The 26,986-nt window shown below is 44.0% G+C and overlaps 5 protein-coding genes across 9 annotated transcripts; 3 read left to right on the top strand and 2 right to left on the bottom strand.

Moving 5' to 3' along the window:
• Positions 1-3,925: 3,925 nt before the first annotated feature.
• LOC119560130 (probable ATP-dependent RNA helicase DDX55 homolog) lies at positions 3,926-5,869 on the top strand. The gene has a single exon (XM_037873481.1). The coding sequence runs from the start codon at positions 3,993-3,995 to the stop codon at positions 5,832-5,834; it is 1,842 nt and encodes a 613-aa protein (XP_037729409.1). The 5' UTR covers positions 3,926-3,992; the 3' UTR covers positions 5,835-5,869.
• A 59-nt stretch (positions 5,870-5,928) lies between these two features.
• Positions 5,929-8,863, bottom strand: LOC119560129 (DNA replication licensing factor Mcm2). The gene is made up of 2 exons (XM_037873480.1): positions 6,610-8,863; positions 5,929-6,551 (listed from the first exon to the last, which is right to left on the bottom strand). The coding sequence occupies exons 1-2, from the start codon at positions 8,746-8,748 to the stop codon at positions 6,027-6,029; spliced, it is 2,664 nt and encodes an 887-aa protein (XP_037729408.1). The 5' UTR covers positions 8,749-8,863; the 3' UTR covers positions 5,929-6,026.
• A 542-nt stretch (positions 8,864-9,405) lies between these two features.
• On the top strand, positions 9,406-11,788 carry LOC119560787 (replication protein A 70 kDa DNA-binding subunit). Its single transcript, XM_037874416.1, has 4 exons — positions 9,406-9,540; positions 9,603-9,847; positions 9,905-11,120; positions 11,249-11,788. The coding sequence occupies exons 1-4, from the start codon at positions 9,505-9,507 to the stop codon at positions 11,558-11,560; spliced, it is 1,809 nt and encodes a 602-aa protein (XP_037730344.1). The 5' UTR covers positions 9,406-9,504; the 3' UTR covers positions 11,561-11,788.
• An 823-nt stretch (positions 11,789-12,611) lies between these two features.
• LOC119560111 (replication protein A 70 kDa DNA-binding subunit-like) lies at positions 12,612-13,656 on the top strand. 2 transcript variants are annotated; one of them, XM_037873459.1, is made up of 2 exons: positions 12,612-12,741; positions 12,898-13,656. In XM_037873459.1, the coding sequence occupies exons 1-2, from the start codon at positions 12,721-12,723 to the stop codon at positions 13,585-13,587; spliced, it is 711 nt and encodes a 236-aa protein (XP_037729387.1). In that variant the 5' UTR covers positions 12,612-12,720; the 3' UTR covers positions 13,588-13,656. The 2 variants fall into 2 exon arrangements, with proteins under 2 accessions (XP_037729387.1, XP_037729388.1); XM_037873460.1 differs by lacking the exon at positions 12,612-12,741 and having other exon boundaries at positions 12,931-13,067; positions 13,130-13,656.
• A 1,287-nt stretch (positions 13,657-14,943) lies between these two features.
• LOC119560108 lies at positions 14,944-26,725 on the bottom strand. 4 transcript variants are annotated; one of them, XR_005221005.1, is made up of 9 exons: positions 26,664-26,725; positions 24,723-24,932; positions 18,747-18,869; positions 17,610-17,743; positions 17,153-17,551; positions 16,251-16,685; positions 15,970-16,125; positions 15,425-15,915; positions 14,944-15,362 (listed from the first exon to the last, which is right to left on the bottom strand). XR_005221005.1 is itself a non-coding variant. In XM_037873453.1 (8 exons), exons 2-8 carry the CDS (start codon positions 24,763-24,765, stop codon positions 15,502-15,504), a joined length of 1,704 nt encoding a protein of 567 aa, XP_037729381.1. In that variant the 5' UTR covers positions 24,766-24,932; positions 26,664-26,725; the 3' UTR covers positions 14,944-15,501. The 4 variants fall into 4 exon arrangements, 3 of the variants coding, with proteins under 3 accessions (XP_037729381.1, XP_037729382.1, XP_037729384.1); XM_037873453.1 differs by having other exon boundaries at positions 14,944-15,915; XM_037873454.1 differs by having other exon boundaries at positions 14,944-15,915; positions 26,667-26,695.
• Positions 26,726-26,986: the final 261 nt, after the last annotated feature.

Genomic DNA, 26,986 nt, shown 5'->3' with positions numbered 1-26,986 from the left:
TCTAAAAACGAACACCCCGTGTTTTCTTCCGATTTAAGAAAGATATTTCGTTAAATAGAATATTTTTTCTGTGTGAAATAGCTGAAGCTCTGAATCACTCCGAAATTACCTAGGAATTCTCGGATCTCGTAGCGTAATTGAGCATCTAATTTGCGGCGGCAGGCGGCAAAGCAGCAATTGCAGGAACCCCTCGGCATTCGGGTCACGATCCCGCTCTAGATGCACTCCATGAATGGAGGAGGCCACAATGGAAGGGCCGTCTGGAAAGTGTTTCCCTGAAAACGCAAGGAGCACCTCGGCATGGAGAATCCACAGCCCATTCAGGCCCATTCAGACCTCTTGGCCACTCGAGCGCGAAACAATTAACAAGTTCTCGTAGCAATACACAACAATTGCCATATTGTTGCACTTAAGATTTGTTTGCCGCGAAAAAGGAGAGAGTGCCAGCGGAGGGCCCAGCGAATTCCATTGAATTCAACCCCGGAATGGAGGCCAGAGGCCAGAGGGACGCCTCTGACCTCCGGGTGGAGTTGGGGTATAGCCATACCAGGATCTCAGCCACTCGCCGATCGCTGAAAGAAAACGAAAATTTATAATAATGAGTGCCAGTGGCGGGTGGGGGAATATAAAATGTAAACTAAAGATACTATTTATATGCATTATTTCGGCTGAAAAGGAAGTACCAAATTACATTTAATTAGGCGAAACAGCGAAATTCGCGTACCGTACGCGAATCGCAGATATAAATGGAGTGGGATCAGGAGCAGGAGCAGGAGTGGATGTGGATGTGGATGGCCAGTCAGAAGTCAGACCGATTACCACCGAAATCCGAATCGAGTCCCTGGAGCCCTCGAAACTGGCGACTGCCTTTGGGTGAAATTCGCACGTTTAACCTTTAGGCAAACAAAATTAACAGAACAGCAAAGAACAGCAAGAGTGCACTGAAAGAAAAGGGATTAGGCGTGAAAATCATATTCATAAAATGATCTTTGAAAATATAATGTAAATAAAGTTTTTAAGATATATTATGAATAATAATATGAAAAACTATTTATTTTATACTTTAGAAAATTGAAAATGTCCTGGAATAATAATTCTTTATGAATATATATATATCAGTTCTAATCCTCACCTTTTCTCCATTGCTTTGTATTGTTATTTCAAATTCTTGAGGATATTTTTTTGAGTGCCCCGGCAACAGCGATCAGCAATCGAAAACTGCGAACCTGTTGAACCCAAATGCAATTTTCATATCACTTTGATTGCTGCCCGGGATGACACGCGTGCGCCGGCTAGAGAGATGAGATAAGCTGCCGATGATCAGGGCCCGCGAGTCTGGATGAAGATGAGCCGAAATTAGGGTAACAACCGAGGTTCTGCGAGCCCAAAAAAAGCGAAACTTTCAAACGGTTTCAAGGATTTCGGCCCTTGTCTTCTGTTTTTTACTTATTTCTCTTCATTTTACTTAATTCTGCGGAGGTCAGTTTATGATAATTCCCATTTCCCATAGGTGCCATTGCCACTTTTGGCACCTTAGCTCACCGTCGCCTGTCTGGTGTAAAACTGAAAACACTTGGGCCGCAGTCAAGTAGCCGGTACAAAAGAAATCGAAATTAAACACAAACAAATCCCAGAACGGTCAGTGTGAGAAATGACTTTCTAGGAAGGATCCTCCAGCAGCCATACGATCCCAATCCCAATACCAATTCCTATTCCTATCCCAGTAGTGCGACTGTCAACAAACACCGATCGTGGGTAATTGATATGTCTTACCTTGTTTTTGGGTAGTGTAAAAATGTAAAAAGTGAAATGTAAATCGTAACTGATATCGATGGACCGGGGGCCATTTCTCAACATCGGCCAGTGAAATTGAAAAATTGACCATCAGATAAGTGACTACTGTCTGCCGGAATCTGTACAGGTATTTGGTTGATGTTTTTCTAATTTGAAAATCAACTTTTGAGATTGAGCTGGAGCGCTGACAGTTTCTTGATCATTGGGGGAGGTCTCTTCGTTAAGGTGACAATTGCACTTTATGGAAATTGATATTTTCAACCGCAAACCTCGTTTGTAGTTACGTAGCTGAAGTGACCACACAGGAGCTGAAAAGGAATCCAGTCAGGTAGCCAAGGACATTGCGGAAAGCGGAGAAATTCCCAGCAAATTACCGGAATGATCAATGATCCTGGCAGAAAGTCCTTCGGCATTTGCCATTTGCAGCAGGAAGAGGAGTTCCGGATAATTGGAACTAGAGCAAAATGTGTGAAAATCAAAGGGCACAGTAATTAGTGTAATGTTTCTTTTCGGAGAGAACAAAAGCCCGGCAGGTTAACTCTGTAAGAATTTAGAACACCAATCAAACTCATAATTAGCATAATTACAAGCGATCGAACCGACGCCAGGACAAATTCCCAGACGGCTTTCGATTTCAGAATCTCAGCTCAAAGATCGCTCTATTTCGATTTCTAGGAATTCGTGGAATTATTTGATAAATTGACCAGAAACTCGTGTCCGACTTAACGCCCTCGCAGGAGTGGAAGATGAGGGCCAGAAGGGGTTAATTATCCTGGGTTCGTCCTCGGGGAAAGCAGGATTATTTCCCTGGCCCCGGCTCTATCACGTGTCCATATATGTAGCCATTCAGCGGAGTGAGTCGAGCGAACAACTTTAATTGCCCCAATTCAAAAAGGGGATGCGTTGGCGTTGACCACAATCCTTCGCCTGTTTGCACTGCATTCACATGCCCATACATTTGATACAGATATAGATACACATCGGTGCAGGGGCACAAATATAAACAATAATCAATCTCTTCAAGGGTTGGGCAAACAAAAAAAATAAAAACACACAAAGAACCCAGCAAGGACATGCTTATGAGAACTGCGGCAGCGAGCCGGGATTTGAAGGCGTTCTTGAATTGATTATTCCCTTGGGTACAAAAGAAATTAAATATGAAAGAAATCCTCTAATTTAATACATATTTATGAGGAAAATAGATCAATGCCATTACGATCTCCATCCAGAAAGTGACTCCTGATCAGGGTGTTCAAGGAAGTTAATTGCTTAGTTTTGTGTCAGATTTTACTATTTTGTGTCTTTGTGTTTTTAATGAACATATAACTTTATAACATTAAATTTAAGACTAAGCCACATTTTTTTGACACCGTTAAGCAGCCATAATCCCTTAACTGGAGCCACATTCTCGCCCTAACTGTTCAGCGTTTTTTGAGTCCACTTGGCCACAAGTTAATTTTTAAACGCTTCATTAACTTTTGGCCACACGCGTTCCAAACTTTTTCCTCTTTTCTTTCCCCCTTCGGAACTCGGCTCGAATTCGTCTGACGCGCGTCTGCCAAGGCGGTCGGTCGTTTAGCCTGTTGGTCCGGTCTAAACACCTCGTCCTCCACTCCGCTCCACGATTCCCCTCGCTATCGCTATCCCATTTTGTTGACGAAATGAAAATAAAAATAAAAAAATCGAACACTTTTTACTTCCGATTTTTTTTTATTTGCTGGCATCAATATTTTGGAAATGCAGCGTCAAGCGACAGATGGCACACGCTTTTTTTCGGATGATTTGGAATCCATACAAGCAGCCGAACAGCAAACAGTGTGTGTGGCGCCTTTTTTTAGGACACTCGTGGGCGGGTGCGAATAGAAATGTGAGTGAAAGCGGTGGCAGCTGTTGTTGGAGATGCAGCGCAAGTGTCAAGGCTGTTTTAGCTTTTTTTAATGTAATGTTGATTATGCAATTCATTTGAATTTCGATAAGCCGTTGAAAGGCGCGGTAATAGTAATCGAGTATCTGCCGATGGCAATCGATTGCTTTTATGATAATAGTGTGGCAACGCTGAATTCATGCTGGCAATGGTTGAACCACGCGCACATTTCAAAATTTAGCAGCCGGCGCTGCCACCTCTCCGGTTTGACTAGCGAACGAAACGGTCACATTACCAAGCACATGTTTTTGTTTTGTTGACAAAATAAATTGCGATGTCTCGAAAGAAGTGGTCTTCGCTGGACAAACCCCCACTCTCAGATGCAGTGCTCCAGGTTGTGCAGAGCTTCGGCTTCCAGCAGATGACGCCCGTCCAGACGGCGGCCATTCCGCTGCTCTTGGCCCGCAAGGATGTCTCCGCGGAGGCTGTGACGGGCAGTGGAAAAACGCTGGCGTTCCTCGTGCCCCTCTTGGAAATCCTGCAGAGACGCCACAAGGAGACGCCGTGGGGCCCGAAGGAGATTGGCGCCCTCGTGATCTCACCCACCAGGGAGCTGGCCCGCCAGATCTCCGAAGTGCTGGCACAATTCCTGGAGCACGAAGATCTGGAGCACCTGAATCAACAGCTGATTGTGGGTGGCAACAGCATCGAGGAGGACATAGCAACGCTACGCAAGGAGACGCCCTGCATTCTGGTGTGCACGCCCGGCCGACTGGAGGATCTCTTTCAGCGCAAGGGCGATGATCTTAATTTGGCGGCACAGGTGAAAAGTCTGGAGTTCCTGGTCCTCGACGAAGCCGATCGTCTGCTTGACCTGGGGTTCAAAACGAGCGTAAATAACATACTGGGCTACTTGCCCCGTCAGCGACGAACTGGACTCTTCTCCGCCACCCAGACCACCGAAGTTACGGACTTAATCCGAGCGGGCTTGCGAAATCCAGTACTTGTTTCGGTCAAGGAGAAGGCCTCAGTGAACACGCCCGCCCGCCTGCAGAACTTCTACAGGATTGTCGAGCCAGAACGCAAGTTCCTGGCGCTGTTGGAGTTCCTTAGTTCACCCGCCACTCGCAATGGGAAGGTAATGGTCTTCTTTCCCACCTGCGCCTGTGTAGAGTACTGGGCGGAGGCCTTGCCGCCTCTTCTGCCCAAACGCACAGTGCTGGGCATCCACGGAAAGATGAAGAACAAGAGGGCAAATGTGGTCGAGAAATTCCGAAACACACCGCAAGCTGTACTCCTCTGCACGGATGTACTGGCGCGCGGCTTGGATGTGCCCGATATTGAGTGGGTGGTGCAGTGGGATCCACCCTCGACTGCCTCCAGCTTTGTGCATCGCGTGGGACGCACTGCTCGGCAGGGAAACGAGGGCAACGCTCTGGTGTTTCTCCTGCCCAGCGAGGATGCCTATATACACTTCCTGAAGATCAACCAGAAGGTGGAGCTAAATGAACTGCCCACCGAAGAGGAGGAGGACGATGCTGTTGCTGAAAAGAAGCAGCTGCCAGCCGTTTTAGATCAACTGCATCGGCTGCAGGTGGCGGACAAGGGCGTTTATGACAAGGGAATGCGCGCTTTTGTCTCCCATGTGAGGGCATACACCAAACACGAGTGTAGTGCTATTCTCCGGCTAAAAGATCTGGATCTGGGCAAAATGGCTACTGCTTACGGCCTCCTGCAACTGCCCCGCATGCCGGAGCTGAAGAACTACAAGGAAGGCGGCTATATTGCGCCCACTTTCGAGGTGGACCTCACCAAGCTCACCTACAAGAACGCCCAAAAAGAGCAGGTCCGACAGAAAAAAATGGAAACGTACCAGGAAACGGGCAGCTGGCCGGGCCAGAAACAGCATAAGAAGCGCGTCGAGTCCTGGGATCAGACCAAGAAGGCCAAACTGGATGCAAAGTCGAAGAAGGAACTGCGCAAGGCCAAGAAGCAACGAAAGAAAGCGGCGGAGGCTGAGGCGGGATCCGGAAAGGGAAAAAAGAGACAGCAGTTCAGCCAAGAGGATCTCGACGAACTGGCCAGCGATATCCGGTTATTTAAGCGGCTCAAAAAGAACAAGATCAGCGAGGAGGAATTTGACAAGGCCATGGGCATCGAGGGCGACAATGAATAATAATAACCTCTTTTTGGGGGATCATTTTTATGTAAAATAAAAATCTGTTAGAAAAAGTTTTTGCATTTCCTTCCAATTTTCAGTTTTATATAAATACATAAGTATATCAAACTTTATTAGACCAAAAATGGGGGTAACAAAACATGGATGTGAGCACTACGAACTATATGAGATGGGATAGGAAACTAAAACTTAAGCTGTGTTGCCGTCGACCACAATTTGGAGGATGATGCGACGCTTCGGATCGTAAGAGAATCCATTGGAGCGGAAAAGATCCGAATCGTAGAACGGTTTTAGGTTGACAATGTCTAACTGCTTGGCCCGCTCTATCAGATCCCGCTCCATAATCTCCACGTGCGTGGCACCGGGCCCGTCCTTGCAGCGGATATAGGCAAGCTGATCCAGCGTCAGCTGCCGCAGGATAAAGAAGAGCAGCTCGGAATGGTCCTTCTGGAAGGACAGGTACTTCTGGAATGTGCTGCGCATCTTCTTCATCACGCTGAACTTTTGCGCCTCAATGAAGCTCTCCAACATCATACGGATAGCCATGCTGACATCGGCCTCCATCACATTTTCTCGCAAATGCATGCGAGCGTGGGCTTCCGACATCCTGATCACGCTCTCAATATGACGCACTGTAATGGGCAGCGAACCAGTGGCGAAGGACTCCTGACGCAGCTGGGCGTACATCTTCGCGATCTTGTCCTCGTCGATGTTCTAAATAAAAGCCAGTTATTAATACGATTATCTTGTTACTCCAATTAGTTTAACTCACTGTTAATTTGGGCCGAATATTCTCCTTAGCGTATACGATGTACTGTCGCAGCAGATCCTGGGGGATCTCATCCACGGTCTTCAGCTGCGGTTCCTCCAACTCTGGCTGCTCCTCCTCGCTAGGGTGGTGCTTCATGTGCGAGTGCACCACGAACTTGGCCAACTGCTGATCCTGCATGGGATCAAATTCGTCCTTCACGACGCACAGGACATCGAAACGGGACAGGATGGGCTCCGAGAGATTCACGTTCTCCGAGAACGTCATGGAGGGATCATAGCGGCCGCCAATGGGATTGGCGGCAGCAATGACGGTGCAACGAGCCTGGAGAGAGGTGACAATACCAGCCTTGGAAATGGAGATGGACTGCTGCTCCATGGCCTCGTGAATGGAGGTACGATCCTGGTCGTTCATCTTGTCGAACTCGTCGATAAGGCAGACTCCCTGATCAGCCAGCACCAGAGCCCCCGCCTCCAATGTCCACTCCCGGGAAACAGGATTCCGGCGCACATAAGCCGTAAGACCCACGGCGCTTGCTCCTTGTCCAGTGGTGAAAACAGCACGAGGAGCAACCTTTTCAATGTACTTGAGGAACTGCGACTTGGCCGTGCCGGGATCTCCGCAAATGAGTAGGTTAATATCTCCCCTGACCTTGTGTTTCTCTCCGGGATTCTTGGACTCGCCACCGAAGAGAGCCAAGGCCAGAGCCCTCTTGATATAATCGTGTCCGTAGATAGAGGGCGCCATGGAGGCCACTACTCGCTCTACAATGCGCGGATCCTTGCTCAGTTTTTGAATGGTGGCTATGTCCTCATCCGTAAGCGACTGCACCACCTGCTTGGAATCCTTTACAACCACATGATTGGCAATAATCACGGTGGCGAAAACGGGGAATCCCTGATCTGTATTCAAGGAACCATCGTAGTTGTTGGTGTATATACCAGTGACCTCCAGTTCATCGCCTGGCTTGCATTGATCGCACAAATCCGCGAGCAAGATGACGTCCTTGCTGCGAGGAATGCGTCCAGCTGGAATCCTGCCTGGCGACTCCTGCAGGGTGATCTTCTGGTAATTGCGGTACAGGGTCTGCTCCATGTTGATTGAGAAAGGCCCAGTGCTCTGGCACTCTGGACAGGAACCCGGCTTAATCTCCGTGTTCTGCGACTGGACAAATGGACCCAGCACATATCCGCACTTCACACAGTCGTACTTGATCACCGATAGCTGGGGAAGAACACCCGTGGTGGCAGTGACCACGCCCAAAGTGCGAACCAACTGGTTTAGATGAAGTTTCCTGAATGTGCGCAGCTCCTCGATGAGCGGCAGTTCCGAGATGCGCACGTGGATCTCGGTGGTGACGCGCTCGTAGGTAGGGAAAATGGACAGCACCATATCCTTGGCCACCTTGTCGAAGATCTCGAGCATTTGGAAGGGAGCCTCGGGCAGGAAGTAGGCCAGAACGTGCTCCTTGTTGGCTAGATCCGTGTAGGAGACCACAAAAGATGACATATTCTGCTCGCACATCCGCCGGATGCGGTCGCGATAGGTGTAGGCGCCTCTTTCGTCCACAAAAGTCCTCAGGAAGGACTGGAAACGATTGGCAATCTCCGTTCGAGGTCCCAACATGCTGACCCATTCTTTGGTGGAGTGTCCCTTAGTATCCTCTAGGTTCTCGATGGACTCCACCATCTCGGTATCCTCCACCTCCCCTACAGCTGCCTTCTCGCCGGCCCGTCTCTTGGCCCGGGGTCCCACATCGTCCTCATCATCCGATTGACCGAATCCCAGATCACGATCGTCGCGGTGGATTCCGGCAGCCCGATCCCGCCGTCGCATCTCCGACTCTGCGGCAAAGCGATCGCCCTGGGACATCTCCGAGAAGTCATCCTCGTCGTCCAGCATCGCCGGATCGTAGTGATCCAGCTCCGGCATGGGACGGTAATCGTTCTCCATGTTGTCCCCGAACAGCTCCTCGCCATCCTCCTCCTCGGCCTCATCGCGCACCGTCTGATCGCCCAGGATCTCGTCCTCGTTCTCAAAGGGCTCGAAATCGCCAACAGGCGACGTCATCGCTGCTCGAAGATCGCGACGTTCGGCGGCGTCGCTAGGCGTATTTGGTGGCGGAGAACTGGGATTGTCCATGTCGAGCGTGTGTTGTCCTTGGCGTTTGTTTGCAATATGTATTGTTTTTTTTTGAGCTACCGATCTTGTTGTGGCGACGCGTGCGAAAATGCGCGGGAAAAAGTGTGCAAAACCAACAGAGTCAGGGCTGCACACAAGTTCCAATAAACAATTGCAGTGTTGGAAAGTGGAGGTGGGTTCAGTAAAAATTAGTCGGCGGCTTTATGATTTTTAACTAACAATTGAATCATATCTAAAGAAAATGTAATCAAGTCCCTATAACTGTTTAGTTTTTTAATAAGAATTTAATCGCAATTTTTGGTTTGAATCCCTTTAAAAATGTGGAGACATACGTAATGCAAGGCTTAATATGAAGATTGTTTCAAAACAGTTTATTTTATTTTGAGGGACTTATAATAATTAATTCCCTAGTAAAATAGATAAACTTTAGAATAAAAGAATATGTATATGCTTGCCCTTAGGAAGGCATTTAAATATAAAGACTTTAAATTTGTATAAATTATTTGTTTACCACAAATTACAGGAAAAAATATATATATTAAAAAAACATCGTCAGCATAGGTTTTTTTTAAACGAATAGTGACTGCCCTGAAATGCAGCCCTGATAGGAACGCTAATGGAACTAGTTCCGCTCACCACTGATTCAAAAATCCGAGGCAGCCCTTCCCGCGTCTTCTAGCTTCACTTTGCTCCCAGCCCTCGACGCACGAATTATTTTTGCTTGTGAAATTGTCCAATTGTTTGTTAACAATCAAAATGGTACTGGCAACTTTGTCCTCGGGAGTAATTGCTGTAAGTATGCCTGCCTGAAATTGTAGAATCTGTGTGCTGACGTCTCGAATTACCGGCCACAGCGCATTATGCACGGCGAGGTCGTGGATGGCCCGGTGCTTCAGATCCTGGCGATCAAGAAGATCAACAGCACTGCGGATGCGGAGCGCTATCGCATCCTGATCTCCGACGGCAAGTACTTCAACAGCTATGCCATGTTGGCCAGCCAACTGAATGTGATGCAGCACAACGGAGAACTAGAAGAGTTCACCATCGTCCAGCTGGACAAGTATGTTACCTCCATGGTGGGCAAGGACGGAGCTGGCAAGTAAGTGGGCGGTTGCACAGATTTTTGGTTGAATTTGATCATAAACCCTTCCTTCAGGCGCGTCCTTATCATCTCCGAGTTGACTGTCCTAAATCCTGGCGCCGAGGTCAAGTCCAAAATTGGCGAACCCGTAACCTATGAGAATGCCGCCAAGCAAGACCTGGCGCCCAAGGCAGCATCTAATCCCAAGCCCGCCGCCAAAAAGGAACCGGCCCACAACAACAACAATAACAATGTTACAATGAATGCATCGATAAACAGCGGAATGACTCATCCGATTTCCAGCCTGAGTCCTTACCAAAACAAGTGGGTGATCAAGGCTCGCGTGACGTCCAAGTCAAGTATTCGAACCTGGAGCAATGCCCGCGGCGAGGGCAAGCTGTTCAGCATGGATCTAATGGACGAATCTGGAGAAATTCGTGCCACTGCCTTCAAGGAGCAGTGCGACAAGTTCTTCGACCTCATCCAAGTGGACAGCGTCTACTACTTCTCCAAGTGCCAATTGAAACCGGCTAACAAACAGTACTCGTCGCTTAACAATGCCTACGAGATGACCTTTACGGGTGAAACAGTTGTCCAGTTGTGCGAGGATGCCGACGACGATCCGATTCCAGAAATCAAGTACAACCTTATTCCCATTTCCGAGGTGTCTGGCATGGAGAACAAGGCGGCAGTGGATACCATTGGCATTTGCAAAGAGGTGGGCGAGGTGCAGTCCTTTGTGGCCCGTTCAACAAACAAGGAGTTCAAGAAGCGAGACATTACGCTGGTGGACATGAGCAATTCGGCCATCAATCTCACCCTCTGGGGCGATGATGCAGTTAACTTTGACGGTCATGTGCAGCCCGTTATCCTAGTCAAGGGAACGCGCATCAATGAGTTTAATGGCGGGAAATCCTTGAGCCTCGGAGGTGGCTCCATCATGAAGATTAACCCAGACATCCCAGAGGCCCACAAGCTGCGCGGCTGGTTCGACAACGGAGGTGGTGACAATGTCGCCAACATGGTATCCGCACGAACGGGTGGAGGCAACTTCTCCACCGACTGGATGACGCTAAGGGATGCGCGGGCCCGCAACCTCGGTAGCGGCGACAAGCCCGACTACTTCCAGTGCAAGGCGGTGGTGCATATCGTCAAGCAGGAGAATGCCTTCTACCGCGCCTGTCCACAAAGCGACTGTAACAAGAAGGTGGTCGACGAGGGCAATGACCAGTACCGCTGCGAGAAATGCAACGCTCTGTTCCCCAACTTCAAGTACCGACTGCTTATCAACGTTAGTATTGGATAAAGAGATCTACGATTAACAAAATCATTTAAGATCTTTCAAGTGTTATTTTCATTTTATTTTATCATGTTAAAGAAAATGTTATTAATTTAACTACATTTATTTTTCTTTTCCAGATGAGCATTGGCGACTGGACTTCCAACCGCTGGGTTAGCAGCTTCAACGAGGTTGGCGAGCAGCTTCTCGGACACACTTCGCAAGAAGTTGGCGAGGCCCTTGAGAATGATGCTGCCAAGGCCGAGCAGATTTTCTCCGCCCTCAACTTCACTTCCCACATCTTTAAGCTGCGCTGCAAGAATGAGGTGTTTGGAGACATGACCCGCAACAAGCTCACCGTGCAGTCCGTGGCCCCCATCAATCATAAAGAGTACAACAAGCACTTGCTCAAAGAGTTGCAGGAGCTCACCGGCATTGGCTCCTCAAACTAATTTCCATGCGCAGCGCGCTTACCATAAATCATAAAATAAGAACATAAGCTATTCATTAAATTACCTAAGTTATTTCCAAATATTGTGAATTGGGTATTATCTCAACTACTTTTTGTTCGAAATTTATATGCCATCAATCCGTATTTATAATTGTTGAAATGCATAAATCTGTAACTCGATATTAGAGACTACCCAATAATTATAATAAATATTACTTACTGCATTGGAGATATTTTGAAAGATATTTTTAAATTTATGTGGCCAAACGGAGTGGCAATGATTGATTTAAGAGCGAAGAATAGTGGTTTTGAAGATGAACATTTATTGACTGGGGAACTTTTAACTTCAGGTTTTAATATAATACAAAATACCAGACCGTCAAAATATTTAGTTTATAAAGCGATCAAAATGCTTTTCAATAAGACCTTGATGGCTTTGCAGACCCGGTAACTGATACGGCAATTCTCAGAATAGATTAGAGTTATAGCAGTGTATATTTGCACTATATCTGTATGTATGTATGCACGCTCCATTTAAATGAATTAATAGGTGCTCAAACTCAACGCCTTCTTACCGCTTTAGCCGACCCTCTCTCTCGAATTTTCTTCCAAAAATCCTTGGTTAATACCAATTTAAAATAAAAAATAATAATAATTAAAAAATACCATATAATAAAATATGATTTTGAACGCTGTAAGGGGCTGCACTTTAGGCGATTATTCATCGGTACTGCAGGGCAATATATAGATTAGGGAATCGAAGCGCAACTGATAAACTGATTAGGGTGGTGGCAAAAAATCTAGAAAATTGCAATTGTATATAGGTTCTCGCCAAAATCCATCTGAACTTATTCTCAATTCTCCCTGTGCGCTCTTTAGCGTCGCTCATTTGTTTACTCGTTTCTCCTAAAATAAAAAAAGCTCAATGTTGTGGGTGCCATTCCGGTTTAAATGTTGAAAAACAAAGGAAATTGAGATAACTTGAGTTCCCGCCAAAATCGGTTGATAGTGAAACTTTTTGTTGTTGCTCTTGCTATATAAACGGCTGCTGACAAAATTTTGACTGCAGTTATAGCTTGTTAGTCGGTGCACCACAACGCGTTGGCTTCTGATCTTTCGAATTTCACAAGTAACTTCAATTTTTCTCTCGCTCGCTTTATAATGGACCCAATCGAAATTTCTGTAAGCATACATAGATACATTTGACGATTCAGACACGACTTATAAAGATTATTTTTTAATAATTTGATTTAATCAATCAAATTTATGATGCCTAATCAAAACGAGGTCTGAAACGAAGCATCTACGAAACCATATTTATTGTAGTTTTTTACGCAGCCCATTTCCACTTTGAACCTAACAACTTGCCACAGTTCACCCATAAGAGCACGCGTTACGTGGAAGACTGAGATAACCGAATGGACTCGTTGTGGCAAAAAAGGGACTAGCCTCCTTATAAATTTGTTGGATGGTAGCGGAGAAATTACCGTCGCATTATTTAACTATCAGTGCGATACATTCTTCCCCATAATTGAAGAAGGCAGCGTATACAATTTCTTTAATTTTGCAGTGAGGGAGGCGGATACGGACCTCAAAATTTTGCCCAACCCCCTTCAAATTTATTTTCTTGACTCAACAGTTCTACAACAGAGCACCCAGAATATCCAGATTCCTATAATAAGAAATACATTTTTGCCCCTTTCCGAGGTTTCTAAAATTCCCGATAGGGAGCCAGTCGACACAATTGGCATATGCACGGAGGTGCGTGACGTGGATGAAAGAGGAGGATACTATATTCGAGAAATTTTACTTGTGGACGAAGAACTACAACCAGTCATGTTGAATCTCTGGGAAAAGGCGGCTAGACTCTTTCAGGGTGAAGTTGATGACGTTATATTATTGAAAGGGGCGCGTGCCCAGTCTAACAATAACGAAATAAAACTTAATGCCAGCTGGTACACCAATGTGCAGATCAATCCTGACATTCCAGAGGCCATCTCGCTGCGGGACTGGTACGAAAATCAATAGCAAATGTAAAAATCTGGTTTATATGTTTTGTGTTTATACAAGAACAATAAAAAATGCATGCTGAATATCGCCGAGAACTTTTATTTGACGATGACTCAGAAATTAAAACCCAAGAGATTTTCCAAAGAGAAGTCCAATGCGCTATTTATAGCACTTGTTATGCTCTCCCATCGTAAAGATAAGCCTTTACAAAGTCTTTATATATTCCTATATAAGCTGCGATTTGTCAATTGCAAGTATTAAGCAACGGATGTAGTTTAAAGTTGTTATCTGAGTGTTTTGAATTTCACAAATATTTGCAATAATAAGTGTGCGGTGCTTTTGTGTTTTTGAACGATTTTGAACTGCACTCGACTCAATATGAGCAAAACGATTTCAAAAACTGTACGTTTAATATAAGGTTTTAAAAGTTATTTTTGACAGGGTCATCAAATTAAATCAAATTACTATTATATACAGACAGTAAAGGTTTACAAATTTTGGAAATTATTTTGTTTTTTAAAAATTGTGCAAGTGTATATCGTTGGGATTACTTGAAGAACTTGAACAAAGATAACTCTGAGAAAGCTTGGAGAAAATTCTGGAATTAGCCAGTTGCCGCTCCCCATCCTCGCAAGCAATACTGATAATCTTTTTTTTGACCAGCCCATTTCCAGCTTGGAACTTCACCATTACATTGCCGATATATAAAAGCCCGCGTTGGGTACAAGACTAAGATTACAGAATGGAGTTCTCAAACCGGCGATAAGACTGGATCTATTTTCCTCATGAATTTGTTTGACACATCTGGTGAAATTACTGGCGTGGTCTTTGATCGCCTGTGCAATACTTTCTTCGATAAAATTAAACCAGGCAGAGTATACCTGCTCTCGAAATTCGAGGTGCAGCAGGCTGATGAAAGATACAAAATTGCGCATAATCCCCATCAGATTCTATTTCGCGAAGACACAGCCCTAATAGAGAGCAAAGGTGATATAGATATTCCGCGAATGATGGTAAAATTGTCGCCTCTTTATAGGGTTCCTCGAAGGCAAATCTTGGCGCTAGTCGACACAATTGGCATCTGCAAGGAAGTGTATTATCCGGTAAACAGAGGAGGTTACCAAATTCAAGAACTGATCCTCTTGGACTCCAGCAAGAAATCAGTTGAAATCATTTTAAATCTCTCGAATAAGGATTTTGATAAATTTGATATTAGACCGGTTGATATACTTGTTAAGGGCAAGCGCGTAAAGGAGCATATAGGAAAAAAAAACTAAACTTTGATTGGTTTTCCTTTATGAAAATCAATCCAAAAGTTCCAGAAGCTCACCCATTACACAAAAAACTAAAAGAATTAATGTATTTAAAAAATTATTTGTTGAAATAAACGATGTTTAATTGTCGTGAAATACTTGTAGAATAAATAAATAGTAAAACGTAATAAAATTAACCACCCAAACCAAAAATCACTTGGTGATGGGCTTAACTAGATATTATCCACCTAAGGGTCTAGGAAAAGACTACATCTAAGGGGCGCTCGGTAGAACGGGAGCTGCCTCAGGAAGTGATGAGACTAAACAGATTAAAATCATAACAATATCAGTTCCCTAGTGTCCACTGTTTTCTGGTCAAAATAATCTTAGTCATATCTCATCCAGTATTGATTATAGCTTACGGATATGAAGAAAATTATTTTGAGATTTTGAAACATAAATTTAAGTCGCCACAAAGAGGCTTTGTTTTTATCTGAATGAAATCCGAATCGGTGACCAATTAAGGGATAAATTGTTTTTCTGTGGAATACATGATGAGACTATAGAAAACCGTTGACTTTAGCAAGGATTTGACTACATACGGCTAACCGACCAGAGACGCTCGATCGTGAACACTTAACCTAGATCTCAGATAGCGTTGGGTTGGGCCCAGAGAAGCCTAGTTGGACAGCTCCTGCTCCGCCTCCGCGGGCACCACATGCTCATGGTCCTCCTTGGCCAGGCTGCGCTGCTCCTCCTCCCGCAGCTCCGCCTTCTTGGCCTGCTCCTGGCGCCGGACCACGCCCTCCATCGACTCCCGCAACGAGTCGATGTCCAGGGCGTTCTCGTCCTTCTGGCCATCCTGCTCATGCCGCTGGCCGCCGGCAAACTTGGAGAAGTAGGTAAGCGACTTCATCAGCTGGTAGCTCTTCGAAATGGGAATGTTCGAGTCGTAAACGCTGGTGCTGGAGCTGCAGTCCACGTAGAACCACCAGTTGCACTTGAGGATCGTCTGGTCGAAGAGTGTGTTCTCCGGGCAGAGGAACGATTTCCGCACCAAGCCGTCGTCGGTGAGGGCGCAAACGTGGAAGACCTGCCAGATAAAGGTGAGTTTTGGGGTTGGAAAACAAATATATCTTCAGATTACCATGCAACCAAGATCGGTGTCCGCGTAAAGACCCGGAAAGTGCTTTTGCTTGGCACAGGAGAAGCTCGTGGGCGGCAGGTCCACCTTGGATTTGAAATTGTCATCGAAGTTCTTGTCGTAGCCCACCGGATAGTACTCCTTGGGGGCGTTCATGACCTAAGGAAATGTTAATAATAATTAGAACATGGATTATAGATTGATAAAATATATTTTCAGCACAGGTCCCAAAAGGTTTGGGTAATGTAGCAAAGTGAAATCCCAGCTCTTGGCCAGCTACCCACCTTGGACACCTTGTGCTCGGCCAGTGACTTTTGAGGCCGTGGCGTACTGGTTGTCGTTGTGGTCGTCGTTGTCCTCACTGTAGAGGTGCGCATAAACTCCTCCCTTAACTTGGCCGCCAGCTGGGCCCTGTGCTCGGCCTTCAACTGCTGCTCCCGCACGTAAATAGCGTGCTTGATGGTGTCCACTGTCACATTGGCAGCGGCGGCCAGTTCCTCAACAGTCACATCCTTCAGATCGAACTTGGGCTCCTCGAACTGCAGGTAATTCGGGTGGCTGGCCACCGTCCGGTGCTCCTTGCCCACGTTGGCGATCCTGGCGATGGACTGGGGCATCGCCTGGAAGACGGGCACGGCCACTGGCTGGGACACCACTGGCTGGGTCACCACTGGTTGGGCCACCACCGGATTGGCCACATGGAAAGTGCGGTTTGAGTGCTAGCCGAAAACGGGTAGATTAATATCAATAAACTCTGAATTAATGGGTTTACTAAAGTTATTAGAACTTAAAGACCACTGGGATACCTTATACTTAAAGGTATGTATAAGTCTAAGACCTGCACAAGTAAAAGAATAGTATATAAGAAGCTAAAAATAGTTGGTGAATTTTGTTTCCTTATCCTCTAAAGAATTCGCTGTCTTATTTTTTCATGGACCAATATCTTGCTCCTTATATTGAGAGCTTTTTAAAATGTCAGTGTGGCAAACATAAATTTTTCGCTTTCTGAAGAATTCGCGGTATTCAAATTATCAAAGAATTCATGTTTGGTTTTGAATGGTTGAAACTAGCAAAAGTGTTATAGTGGGCAATAATGCGAGAATGCAAGTTGGAGTATATTTTTACTTAATCGTGCAAGTCTCAAGTATAAGTCTTTGCAAATAGTATATATTAACTAGCTACTCACCGGTTTATCGATGGTACTTATCAGCTTGTTGTTGACACTGACCCGGGGCTCCGGGGTGTCGACGGCCACCCGTCTCTCTGCCGTAGTGGGAACCGGAGCGGAGGCCTGGGTGGCGGCCAGTTGCTTCTGGGGAATGGGTCGGAAGGCAGGAACTCCGAGGGGCAGTGGACGAGCCTCGGTCATTAGCGGTTGCTGCTGCTGCTGTTGCTGTTGCTGCTGCAGTAGCAGCAATTGTTGCTTCAGTTTCAGTTGCTGTTGCAACTGCTGTTGTTGCAGCTTTTGCTGCTGGAGTTGCATTTGCTGCTGCTGTTGCACCTGTTGCAGATTGAAGGGCGCTGCTCCCGTAGATCGTGAACTTATTCGCTTCTCGGGCAACGGATGTTGCGCAGGTGGATTGACCTTAGGAATAAATGTAAGCTGAATCATAGTTATGGGGTTGAATGACCTCTAAACTCACCTGTTGCTGGGTGGATGGGAGTACGCCCACTAGGTCAGGAGGTGCTCCATTCTTGTAGCTAATGGCCCGCCGGCGGTCGCTCTCCGTGTTGCCCAGAGATTCCGGAAAGCCCAGCTCGTCGCCCAGACTGAAACCTGCAAGGGGCAAAGGTTTAGGGTTAGGTCGGGCACACGACGACCCCATCAATCACTTCAATCGTGGCGGAGGGTTGGGCAATGATGTGTTAATTAATGGCTTTTGTTATACCCTTCACGTGGCTATGGTAAGGGTCTTATCGAAGTCTTATATCTATTCGGTTTTTATGTACACAGAGCCTAGTAGGATCCCTATTAAAGGGGTCAGTGAATGCTAGGGAGGGGTACGCCTGAGCACGCAAAAATGTAGCAACATATGGCTTATAATAAGCCATTGTCTTTTTAAATATAATTTAGATTACTTGTGTTGTTTGTATGTCTGCTTAATCGTTGTTAATATTAAAAGCCTAAAGGTGTGCTAAATAAATAATATTTTTTTTTAAATATAGCAGCCAGTGATCGTTAAACTGTCATTGAGCTCAGATTTAATTGGTTTGACGAATATATATTTATTAAACAATTTATTATTCGTTTTATGATCATTTGATTACTTTATTGTACCAGTGCTTTTAACTATTTGTGATGCAAAAAATATAAAAACCATTAACAGCTAGTAGTTTTAATTGTTCTGCATATGATTCTGATTCTATTTTATGGTCTTAATTGAGCCTGGACAAGCTTCAGTACCAGCTACCCCTCTTTCCACGCCCCTGCCAATTGAACTACGGGTCAATCTTCGAGTTGTTTTCTGGGTCTGCTTCTCCACTCAGGCGCTCTACTTTATCAGTCATTTGCTGCCATATGCTGCCTCTACTGACATTGGCATTAATGCATAATGACTTACTTAATCGCTATTCGCGGTGCGTTTGTTTGAGTTCAGATCGCGATCGATTACTTGACCAATTAGCTGCACTTGAAAATTGGAGGACTGAGGCCTTGGAAACACTACGTACTCTACATCCACCTTAAACTAAATCGTTACCATATGTACACTGGGGAAAATGAGGATGGTGGATGATTGGGGGCGGTGCGAATGGGGTGACAGAACAGTTGAGAGATTTACCTAAACCGAAATGGGCCTTGAGGCCACCCAAATTTCGTACACGAAACAGTCCAGACTTTTTGAAGTTACAATCGAGAATGAAACCGAAATCGGACGATAAAACACACGTCCCGCAAGCCAATCCTATAAATAAAGAATAGAAAAAGCAAACACAGAATAGGATAGTTTTTTGGTATAATACAAAAGTAATGTTTCAGATTAGTACAACAGGGATTAATATTATGTTGAGTTTGTTTTGGGGTATGGTGTTCCGGGGATTGAGGGGGAACTGGGGAAGGGCAGGAAGTTTCTGTGTTGTTTTCTCTATGCAACATTAAACCGTAACCAAAAACTAAACAAATAAAAGATTAATAACCAAAAGCATTATTTCTGTGTTAAAGCGGGTGGGGCTTATAAGGTCTTTTGGATCACATTTCGGCGATGGCATAAATTAATAAAAAATTTTATCACTGTTTGGCTTAATGTGTTTTAATAAAAATCGGCGCAAAGCTTTTATTTTATCCCGCATCGAATTAAATTGCGTAGCGGATGTCTGATTGATGTGCGGATTGCCCGATTACATCTTAAATCGGCGCGTGGAATCCGAGGTATGTGTGTTTTTATATTATCTTCCATCCGCCAACTTGAGGTGTGACCGCAGAATGACCCAGATTGAAGCAGAGAAGATGGCCCAATCCGACCGCAGACAGGCGAGTAATAAAACCAGGCCGCCAGCATTCTCCCACCGATCTTAACCTGGCCATAATCGATTAACGATGCCGTGAGTACAACCATTATGGATCCACAAATAGCACTTCCTTATGAGCGGGGCGCTCAAGATAATTGCGTTCCATAAGTGGCATAGGTTACGCATTAGCTGGGGTTAGCCAAGTCTTATTTTTATAGAGAGCAACCCCAATGACCTGAACCAAGTTGGAGACTTCAATCCGAACGAGTGCGCCAAATTGCGCGTCTTGGGTTCAAATTAAATTGTTAGCATGTCAAGTGGGACATGTAATACGTGTTTCGAATGAATTCTTTCAAAATTCCCCCGCCACCCGGCGTGTCGTGCATCCATATTCATGGGGCAGCATTTGAAACCGATTCTAAGGCGGCTAATGGCGGGCTATTATGTGCGAGTGGCACATGTTGCCAATTGTGGTAATCGCTTCAGATGATACACTTAACGAAAAACTATTGTCAATTGGCCAGTTATAGCTAATTTATTGTTGCACAGTTGGGGTCTGCTATTTTGATAATGTCTCTTACCTAATAAATCAGTCTTATTAAATGGGTTGCAAAGGTAACTGATTTATCATAAATACAATTATATTTAAGTATATATTGGTTCTAGAGAGATAACTTTGATTGGAATTTATATATTTAAGAAGTCAAATATTTTGAACTGAATTGAATTATTCAGTTCCAGTATCATTATAGGAAACTTAATATGGAGGCATTTTAAAGGCAATGGAATAAAGTCAGTTTTATATTATATACTAAACAAAAAAGTATAGATATCATAATTTTAATAATTAAAAATATTCAAAAAACTTTGTTTACAATGTAATCTCTAATCTTTTTGATATATACTCTTAAAATATCCACATTTTAAGTTCAGCCCCAAAGGCCTACATTTACAAACTTTTTCTCAGTGCATAGCCGCTACGGGTCGGATCGGAGTCCAGTCCAACACTTTGGTTTGTGGGTTCAAGGAAAATGGAGCTGGTTTTATAACCGCCTGCCTAATGGAGTGTCAGCATGGCAAGGCAAAGTTTGGCCATCTCCGTGGGATCAAAGGGCGCACCCGATGTGGTCACTTCCTCGTCTCCAAGATCGCCGTCGTCATCATCATCATCAGACATTCCTGTACTCCACCACTCCAAAGCCGCAGTCGATTATCCCCTCCGAACGGTTGATAATGGAACTCGATAGACTTTTACCTGCGAATTTGCATTACGCATTCGCCGTGTGGGCGGGCAGTTATTTTAATTGCGCCTGCAAATGGCCTGCACGACGACAAATTGGCGAAGGGAAACCAGCAATTAGCCAGGGAAAACTGGGCAAATAACCCGAGAGCAATATGAAATATGAAATTTGTTTCGAACCGTCAGTGGGGGGATGGGCATATGGATATCCAGCGACATTTGCAGTTAGTCACAGGCGATCGACGAGCGCTTTCTCTCATCTCGGGTATGAAATGCGAGTTGTGACGGGTTTACGACTTGTCGTGGCTGCCCGGCATCAAGTGGTCAAATAGAAATCCAAACTAAACAAATAATGAGGCATAAATATGCACGTGGGGCAGTGTCGGCAAAGACGAGCCATTGACTACCGGCCGTCAATGTTTAGTTACTTTCCTCAAACTCCATATCCCACATCCCCACGATCAGTAAACCCCATCTAGTTAGCACCTCTGATCGCGAAAGTGGGTCATCTAGTCTCAAAAACATTGATATTAATTACTCACTCGGATGCTATGACAAACACAGAAACCGAAACCGAAACTGAAACAAAAACAGAAACTGGCTGGGCAAGCTCTGCGTTAATTCAATTTGATGATCTCTGCGGGCAGAGGCAAATGCAAATATCTTGTATAAATTATCAAACATCTGCGCCTAGGCCGTCCCGTCCATTCATTATGGCCGAACCTTAACCCAAACCTTTGAGATCTGAGACAACGCCTCTCTAAGTGGTTTCCCTTTTTATATTCTGCACTCATATTTAAAGGCTTTAAACATTCCATTGTTGGCAAAACGTTTTACGGTCAACCTTTTTTATCTCATTGTCAATGATTTTTTCGCGAAGGCTCTTTGGGCGACAACCTTTCCCTTTTTGTTTTTTCGCCAACTTACTGGGCACAACTTTCCATTTCTCCATAAGTTACTTAGCTTACTTTTTGTTCTCAATGTAAGTGACAGGGTAAAGGTAATACCTTTTCAGTTTTAAGAGCTGCCAATGACCTTGATGTGGTGCTTAAATTAAAAAACATAAAATGCAGAGATTGTTAATTGTATTGTTTCAAAGATCGACTCTTACAAGTAGTTCTATTCCATGGAATAAAAATAAGAATGTAATCTCGGGTATTTTACGATGTGCCCCTGACCTTGCCCCTGTGGCCCGAATAAGCCAAATCCAAATGAAACCATTATGGCACGGCTTCGGGGGAGATTGTTTCGGTTTGGATTGGCTTGGATTGTCCAAACCAAAGGGGCTCCAACTTGTCAGCCACCAAACGCGGCTTGCTAATCCCCATTGCCGGTTAATTATGTTAATTGAACGATGGTCTTGACAGTGAGCGATAGGCCACACAAAAGAGCTCCCGACTGACAAAACCTTTGACAAATACACTTCAAGCCATCGAATTAAATTGCAATTTGAGCGTGTGTGCGAGTGGCCCAAAAACAATCATCTAGTCACAAAGGTGTGGAATGGAATGCAAGACTTTGGTTGCCCAGAGATCGGTGCAGCATCTCCGAGGCGAAGGTCTTACGTGAGCGGGTTGCGTGCTCTTAAATAAGGCCCCAAACACACTATTTATATTATGTGAAGATGGGCCCAGACAATAGACGCGATAATCATGCCTTAATTTATTCCTAATTGCGAACAAAACGTACAAAAGGTCTGGCGTGGAAAATTGAAAAAGGGAAAGGACACGACCCTTGTGTGGGAATAACAACCGGAAGAGTCTTCATGCACTGCAAAAAATTAATCAAAGAGATAATGATCCCAAAAACAATTGATAAGAGAATATTAAACCATTCTATTTGAATTAAAGAAGAACTTCGTAATACATTTAAAACCATTTTAAAAACAATTCTTTAATTAATGGTGTTATTTGAAGTGTAAGCTCAACAAATATTTAAGAGAATACAAAATATTTTAATAATGTTTTATCTCTGTTACTTAGGAAAATGTTACACATCTGGATTCCCACGCGGTTTTTTGAGGTAATATTTGACTTGCACTTAAACAGTATTACTTCTTTCAGCTTAAATTTATTCGACCATGTAAGAGCGCAAAATGTTGTGGATTTTGACACCACCGAGCTGTTTGCTTGAAGAAAAAATTGCGATATGTAGAGTTTACAATGTACACACAGAGTAGAAAGCGCTTCCAATCCGTATTATTTACGACTATACAACTAAATACGAAATATGTGCTTTAGAATTTATGGGATGTGTTTTTCCAAGTGCACGGATGCCTGTTTGCCTTTCACTTTGCAAAATACCAGCCCGAATAGCCTGTTGCTTATTGACCAATGGTATGACAATGCAATTTCTCTCTTATTATTTTCCAGCACTTTTGGCCCCACTTGCAGTTGCAACAATGCATCTTGCATCTGGGCCCGAAGGTTTGGCCAAGAAAAACATTCGTCGGCGTCAGCTAATTGCCGTTGAAAGTATATGCATTTAGCCAGAAAACATTTATAATATTTTATGTTTACTCGTCACACGGGGCGTATACTCACTCACTAACGTATTGGCCATTAGCTGTCACATTTGACCAGGAAGGGTCTTCGCAACGCACAGCCAAGTGGTTCGGGCCAGAAGTATTGCATAAAGCTCTCAGACATCGCTACGAATGTGGGTTATATAAAAGCACTGAAAGAGCAACAGCATCAGAAACCACTGAAGATGCCTCCAAAGCGCTGCGTCATTGACCACAAAACAGATATTGGAGTTTGAGTTAAACACGAGCGAAAAAAAAAGAAAACAGCCGGCGCATCTCAATAAGTTCGGGTACAAATCGACGTTATATTGATGAATCATGGCCCACGATTGCCGGACTCAGTTCGCTGAGTTTTATGAAGCCATCAATGGGAAAATCAAAAGATTTGGGCAGGGCAATGTCGGTACATATTTGGGCGATGTGTGTGTAAACTTTAGTTCCTGGTGCCCATGTTAGTTTCTTTTTGGCCAAGCAAAGGTCAGCAAACACAGCATAAACTTTATGCAAATTGGGCAGCGAAAATTGTAGGAATTAACACTCAGCAAACGGCGTGTTTGTGGACCACTATTGCCCTGATCTTGACCGATATTCTGGTTTAGGACCAGCCGCAACCGTATCGAGGTGAGATCGGAACATCGTTACACTCAATCAAATAAAACAGGCTGAATTGTAGTGCCAAGGCTGAACAAGGCCAATTTGTGTCTGCAGATTTGCAAATTGATTCATTGGCGAATGGTCGGTAAATGGGCAACAGCCTGCCCTAAATGGAGCTACCTTCAACCCAAAAAAATATGTATACATAAACATGTGTATCTGTTCTTAATGAGTTGCACATTACTTCAGGTCAAGAATGCTCCATGGGCACCATGACTAACCTAAAACCAATCCGGTTTCTTCGACAAGGTTTTGCATTAAGCGAACCGATTAAGGCGCAGACAATGATCTAAAACTCAAACCATATAAAAAGCGATGCCAATAAACTGCAGCCGCGAATCGGTTAGTAAATATGCATAAACTACTGTTCAGATAAGATTGTTAGGTTGGCTATTTGCCTGTTGTGGCGCACTTTTGCATGGATTTAAACTGATTGGGTTTTAAATGGATGTTCAAGTCGGGGTGCCAAATTGTCTAGCTATATCAATATCACATATCAAATCTTGATTTTCTGCCTTTTTTGTTTAGATTTGGGTGAGCAATTGGCCAATTACCGATTTTGGACAACTTCCAAGAGAATCACCCTGGCCGGCAACCTGTTTCGGATCTGCAGTCTAGTATTACAGCATTTCCAGATGTCATAAGACTATCCATAAAAGATAACGGGCCTTCTTGAGACGAAAGACTTAAGACACAAACTCGAGCCCGAGAAGAGTTCGTTGCCTAAGTCATTTGCTTTTCAGCCAACCTGCTGCCAACCCGAATTAAATATTTGTTACCCGACACCCGTGAAAAGCAATTAAGGCCCGCCGCAACCACAACAACAGAAACAGAAACAGCAATTATTTAGTAAAATAAAAACGGTAAAAATGAAAACTGCATTTTACTCACTTGCCGCCTGCATGATCAGAAAGCCAATCACAAAAAAGTTCATTTTTGCCACTTTTGTCTCAGTCGAATTTTGCTGCAAAATTTCTTTCCTCGGAAATTACGATGATTAGTTATTTTCGACGGATGCGTGTAATTTTTCTTTACGATTTTCCTTGCACACTCGCATTCACTCACTTTTTCGGGGGGCTTGGGGGGCTATGGATAGGAAAACTGGGGGGAAGCACAATAAACTTTTATTATCGTTGTGTTCGCGACTCGTGCCGCAGATCGGAAGCGGATAGTTGATTTAATTAAATTTAATGAACTTATTATTTTTATCAATTATTCCGGCAGGAAAGCAATGAAATGCGCGCAGATTGAACGAAAATACAGAAAATGTATATAGTGTATATAGTAAAAACCAAAATAAAACCGGTAGACATAAGAAACGCAAATGAGCGGGGTAAACACTCTCACTCTCTCTTTCGGCGGTAAAAGCGGTAAAAGATGGGCGGACGGAGGCGGCGACGCGGCCGAGATGCGCCGATAATCGCGCTACGCATGCGTAGGCGCCGGCAGAGGCGGTGGCAGAGACAGCAGCGGACTCGAATGTTATATTTTTAGATCTAGCAGTAAAAACTACCTTATAAAAAAGCCTATTCCATTTACTTGCAATTTCTTATTTATTTCTAACAATCATTTGTTTTTAAACGCCACTTTTATCCCTTGTTAAAAAAGCATTTGATTGTTTTTTAAGTCCTAACCTTTTAATAAAAAACATAAACTACTTTAAAATCATTAAAAATTTGGTTAATGCCATAATATGAAGCAATCAAAATAAAGACTTTATATGAGAGTTATAGCTTTCGAGTTTCCAATTTTAAAACGTTTTTATAAAATGACGTTTAATCACATACATTTGCAGCAATTACAATTTCCGTAAAAGTGCATTGAATAATGTTTTCCATCAACAAATGTTCAGTATGTAATTAGAAATATTATTGAACTCTTTAATTCTCTTAAATATATAGTTTTAACTCAAGTAAAGTTTTTCAAATTTGTTTCGGAATCAAGTAATAGATATGGGAGTAATTGCAATTCGGGCCACTTTTAGTTAAGTTTAGCTAATCGGTAATTTCGCCAAAGATACGTATTCGTAATACAAAGCATGAGCATGAGGTAGTTATAACTTTAATCCATTGGATATGAACGATTATATGGAAATTTGCATTTCGGATAAGACAATTAAAGTCTATTTTTAAGCTACCTATGCCATTCGTCACAGAATTTGACAGATTTTCATTAAAAAGACCAATAAAAACGTGTCGTACACGTAATAGGATAGCTTGAATCGCTGTGAATTTGTGACTGAATCTCAAGATATTTAGTTAGCGACACATCCAGCGGCACTCCAGTCACTCGGCACTTGGCTCCTTCGCTGCTCTCTTGAGCATAACAACAACTTTCCAATTGCGAGCGCTTTGGTTTGTTGGCCAGCGCTCCATAATTTCCTCGGCCGTCTGTCTTTTTGGTCTATTGTCACTGCCAACTTAAGGCGGCTGCGCACATGCCAACTACCAGCCACGCCCCCAAAAACAAACACACTACGAAAACAACAACACTGCGACGGCACGTTCAGCGCCAACAACTAAAGCAACAACAGTTCTGCCTCGTTTTGAAACTGGCAGCATAGGTAAAAGTTGTTTCCAATACGCTTAAATTTCGTTAGCTCTTTTGGCCGCGTTAATTTTTCGCCCGAAATTAGCGCAAAACCGATTTACACACAATAACCGAAACACTTAACACTGTCCAAATCAATGTTAACCCGATTAATGGACACTCGTTTTAATTTTGTAACTAAAACACAATCAAATATTAAGCGGTGGATCGGCTGCGATGTTATTGCCTTGGCTCCACAAAATATTTAGACTGTGTTGCCAAAGCGAAACGTAAGCGACTTACAACCAGCGGATATCGCGATCACCTGACCAGGTGCGAAACTAAACTTGTTGCTCAGGCGCGCGGCCAACGACTGAAAGCCAAGCGCTATCCGAGTTCGAATCGAAGTTGGTATCGCGGTAAGCCGAAGAAACTCTAAATAAACGAGGGGCCCTCTCTTTCGCTCTCTCAACTGGCCGAGCGGATAACTGTAAAACATATACCTGATATAGTCGGAAAACCGAAATTAAAAGAAAAGATATATACATATGATGTATAAATATAATGTGATAAAGTTGCATATAAAGTTCTTGGTAATTTAATATATGGCACTCCTTGTTATAGTT

Source organism: Drosophila subpulchrella, unplaced genomic scaffold (genome assembly GCF_014743375.2).
Source record: "Drosophila subpulchrella strain 33 F10 #4 breed RU33 unplaced genomic scaffold, RU_Dsub_v1.1 Primary Assembly Seq354, whole genome shotgun sequence".
Taxonomy (NCBI): Eukaryota; Metazoa; Arthropoda; class Insecta; order Diptera; family Drosophilidae; genus Drosophila; species Drosophila subpulchrella.
Note: the sequence above shows the minus strand (reverse complement) of the source record. Positions and strands in the feature narration are given on the sequence as shown.

Coding starts and splice junctions, on each gene's coding strand:
- LOC119560130 (XM_037873481.1), top strand. CDS start 3,993: ATGTCTCGAAAGAAGTGGTCTTCGCTGGACAAACCCCCACTCTCAGAT.
- LOC119560129 (XM_037873480.1), bottom strand. CDS start 8,748: ATGGACAATCCCAGTTCTCCGCCACCAAATACGCCTAGCGACGCCGCC. Junction 6,552..6,609: donor ATATTCGGCCCAAATTAACA/GTGAGTTAAACT, acceptor GCTTTTATTTAG/AACATCGACGAGGACAAGAT.
- LOC119560787 (XM_037874416.1), top strand. CDS start 9,505: ATGGTACTGGCAACTTTGTCCTCGGGAGTAATTGCT. Junction 9,541..9,602: donor TGTCCTCGGGAGTAATTGCT/GTAAGTATGCCT, acceptor TACCGGCCACAG/CGCATTATGCACGGCGAGGT. Junction 11,121..11,248: donor AGTACCGACTGCTTATCAAC/GTTAGTATTGGA, acceptor TTTCTTTTCCAG/ATGAGCATTGGCGACTGGAC.
- LOC119560108 (XM_037873453.1), bottom strand. CDS start 24,765: ATGAACTTTTTTGTGATTGGCTTTCTGATCATGCAGGCGGCAA. Junction 17,552..17,609: donor TCCCATCCACCCAGCAACAG/GTGAGTTTAGAG, acceptor TTTATTCCTAAG/GTCAATCCACCTGCGCAACA. Junction 15,916..15,969: donor ACACCGATCTTGGTTGCATG/GTAATCTGAAGA, acceptor TTTATCTGGCAG/GTCTTCCACGTTTGCGCCCT.
- LOC119560111 (XM_037873459.1), top strand. CDS start 12,721: ATGGACCCAATCGAAATTTCT. Junction 12,742..12,897: donor TGGACCCAATCGAAATTTCT/GTAAGCATACAT, acceptor TTTTTTACGCAG/CCCATTTCCACTTTGAACCT.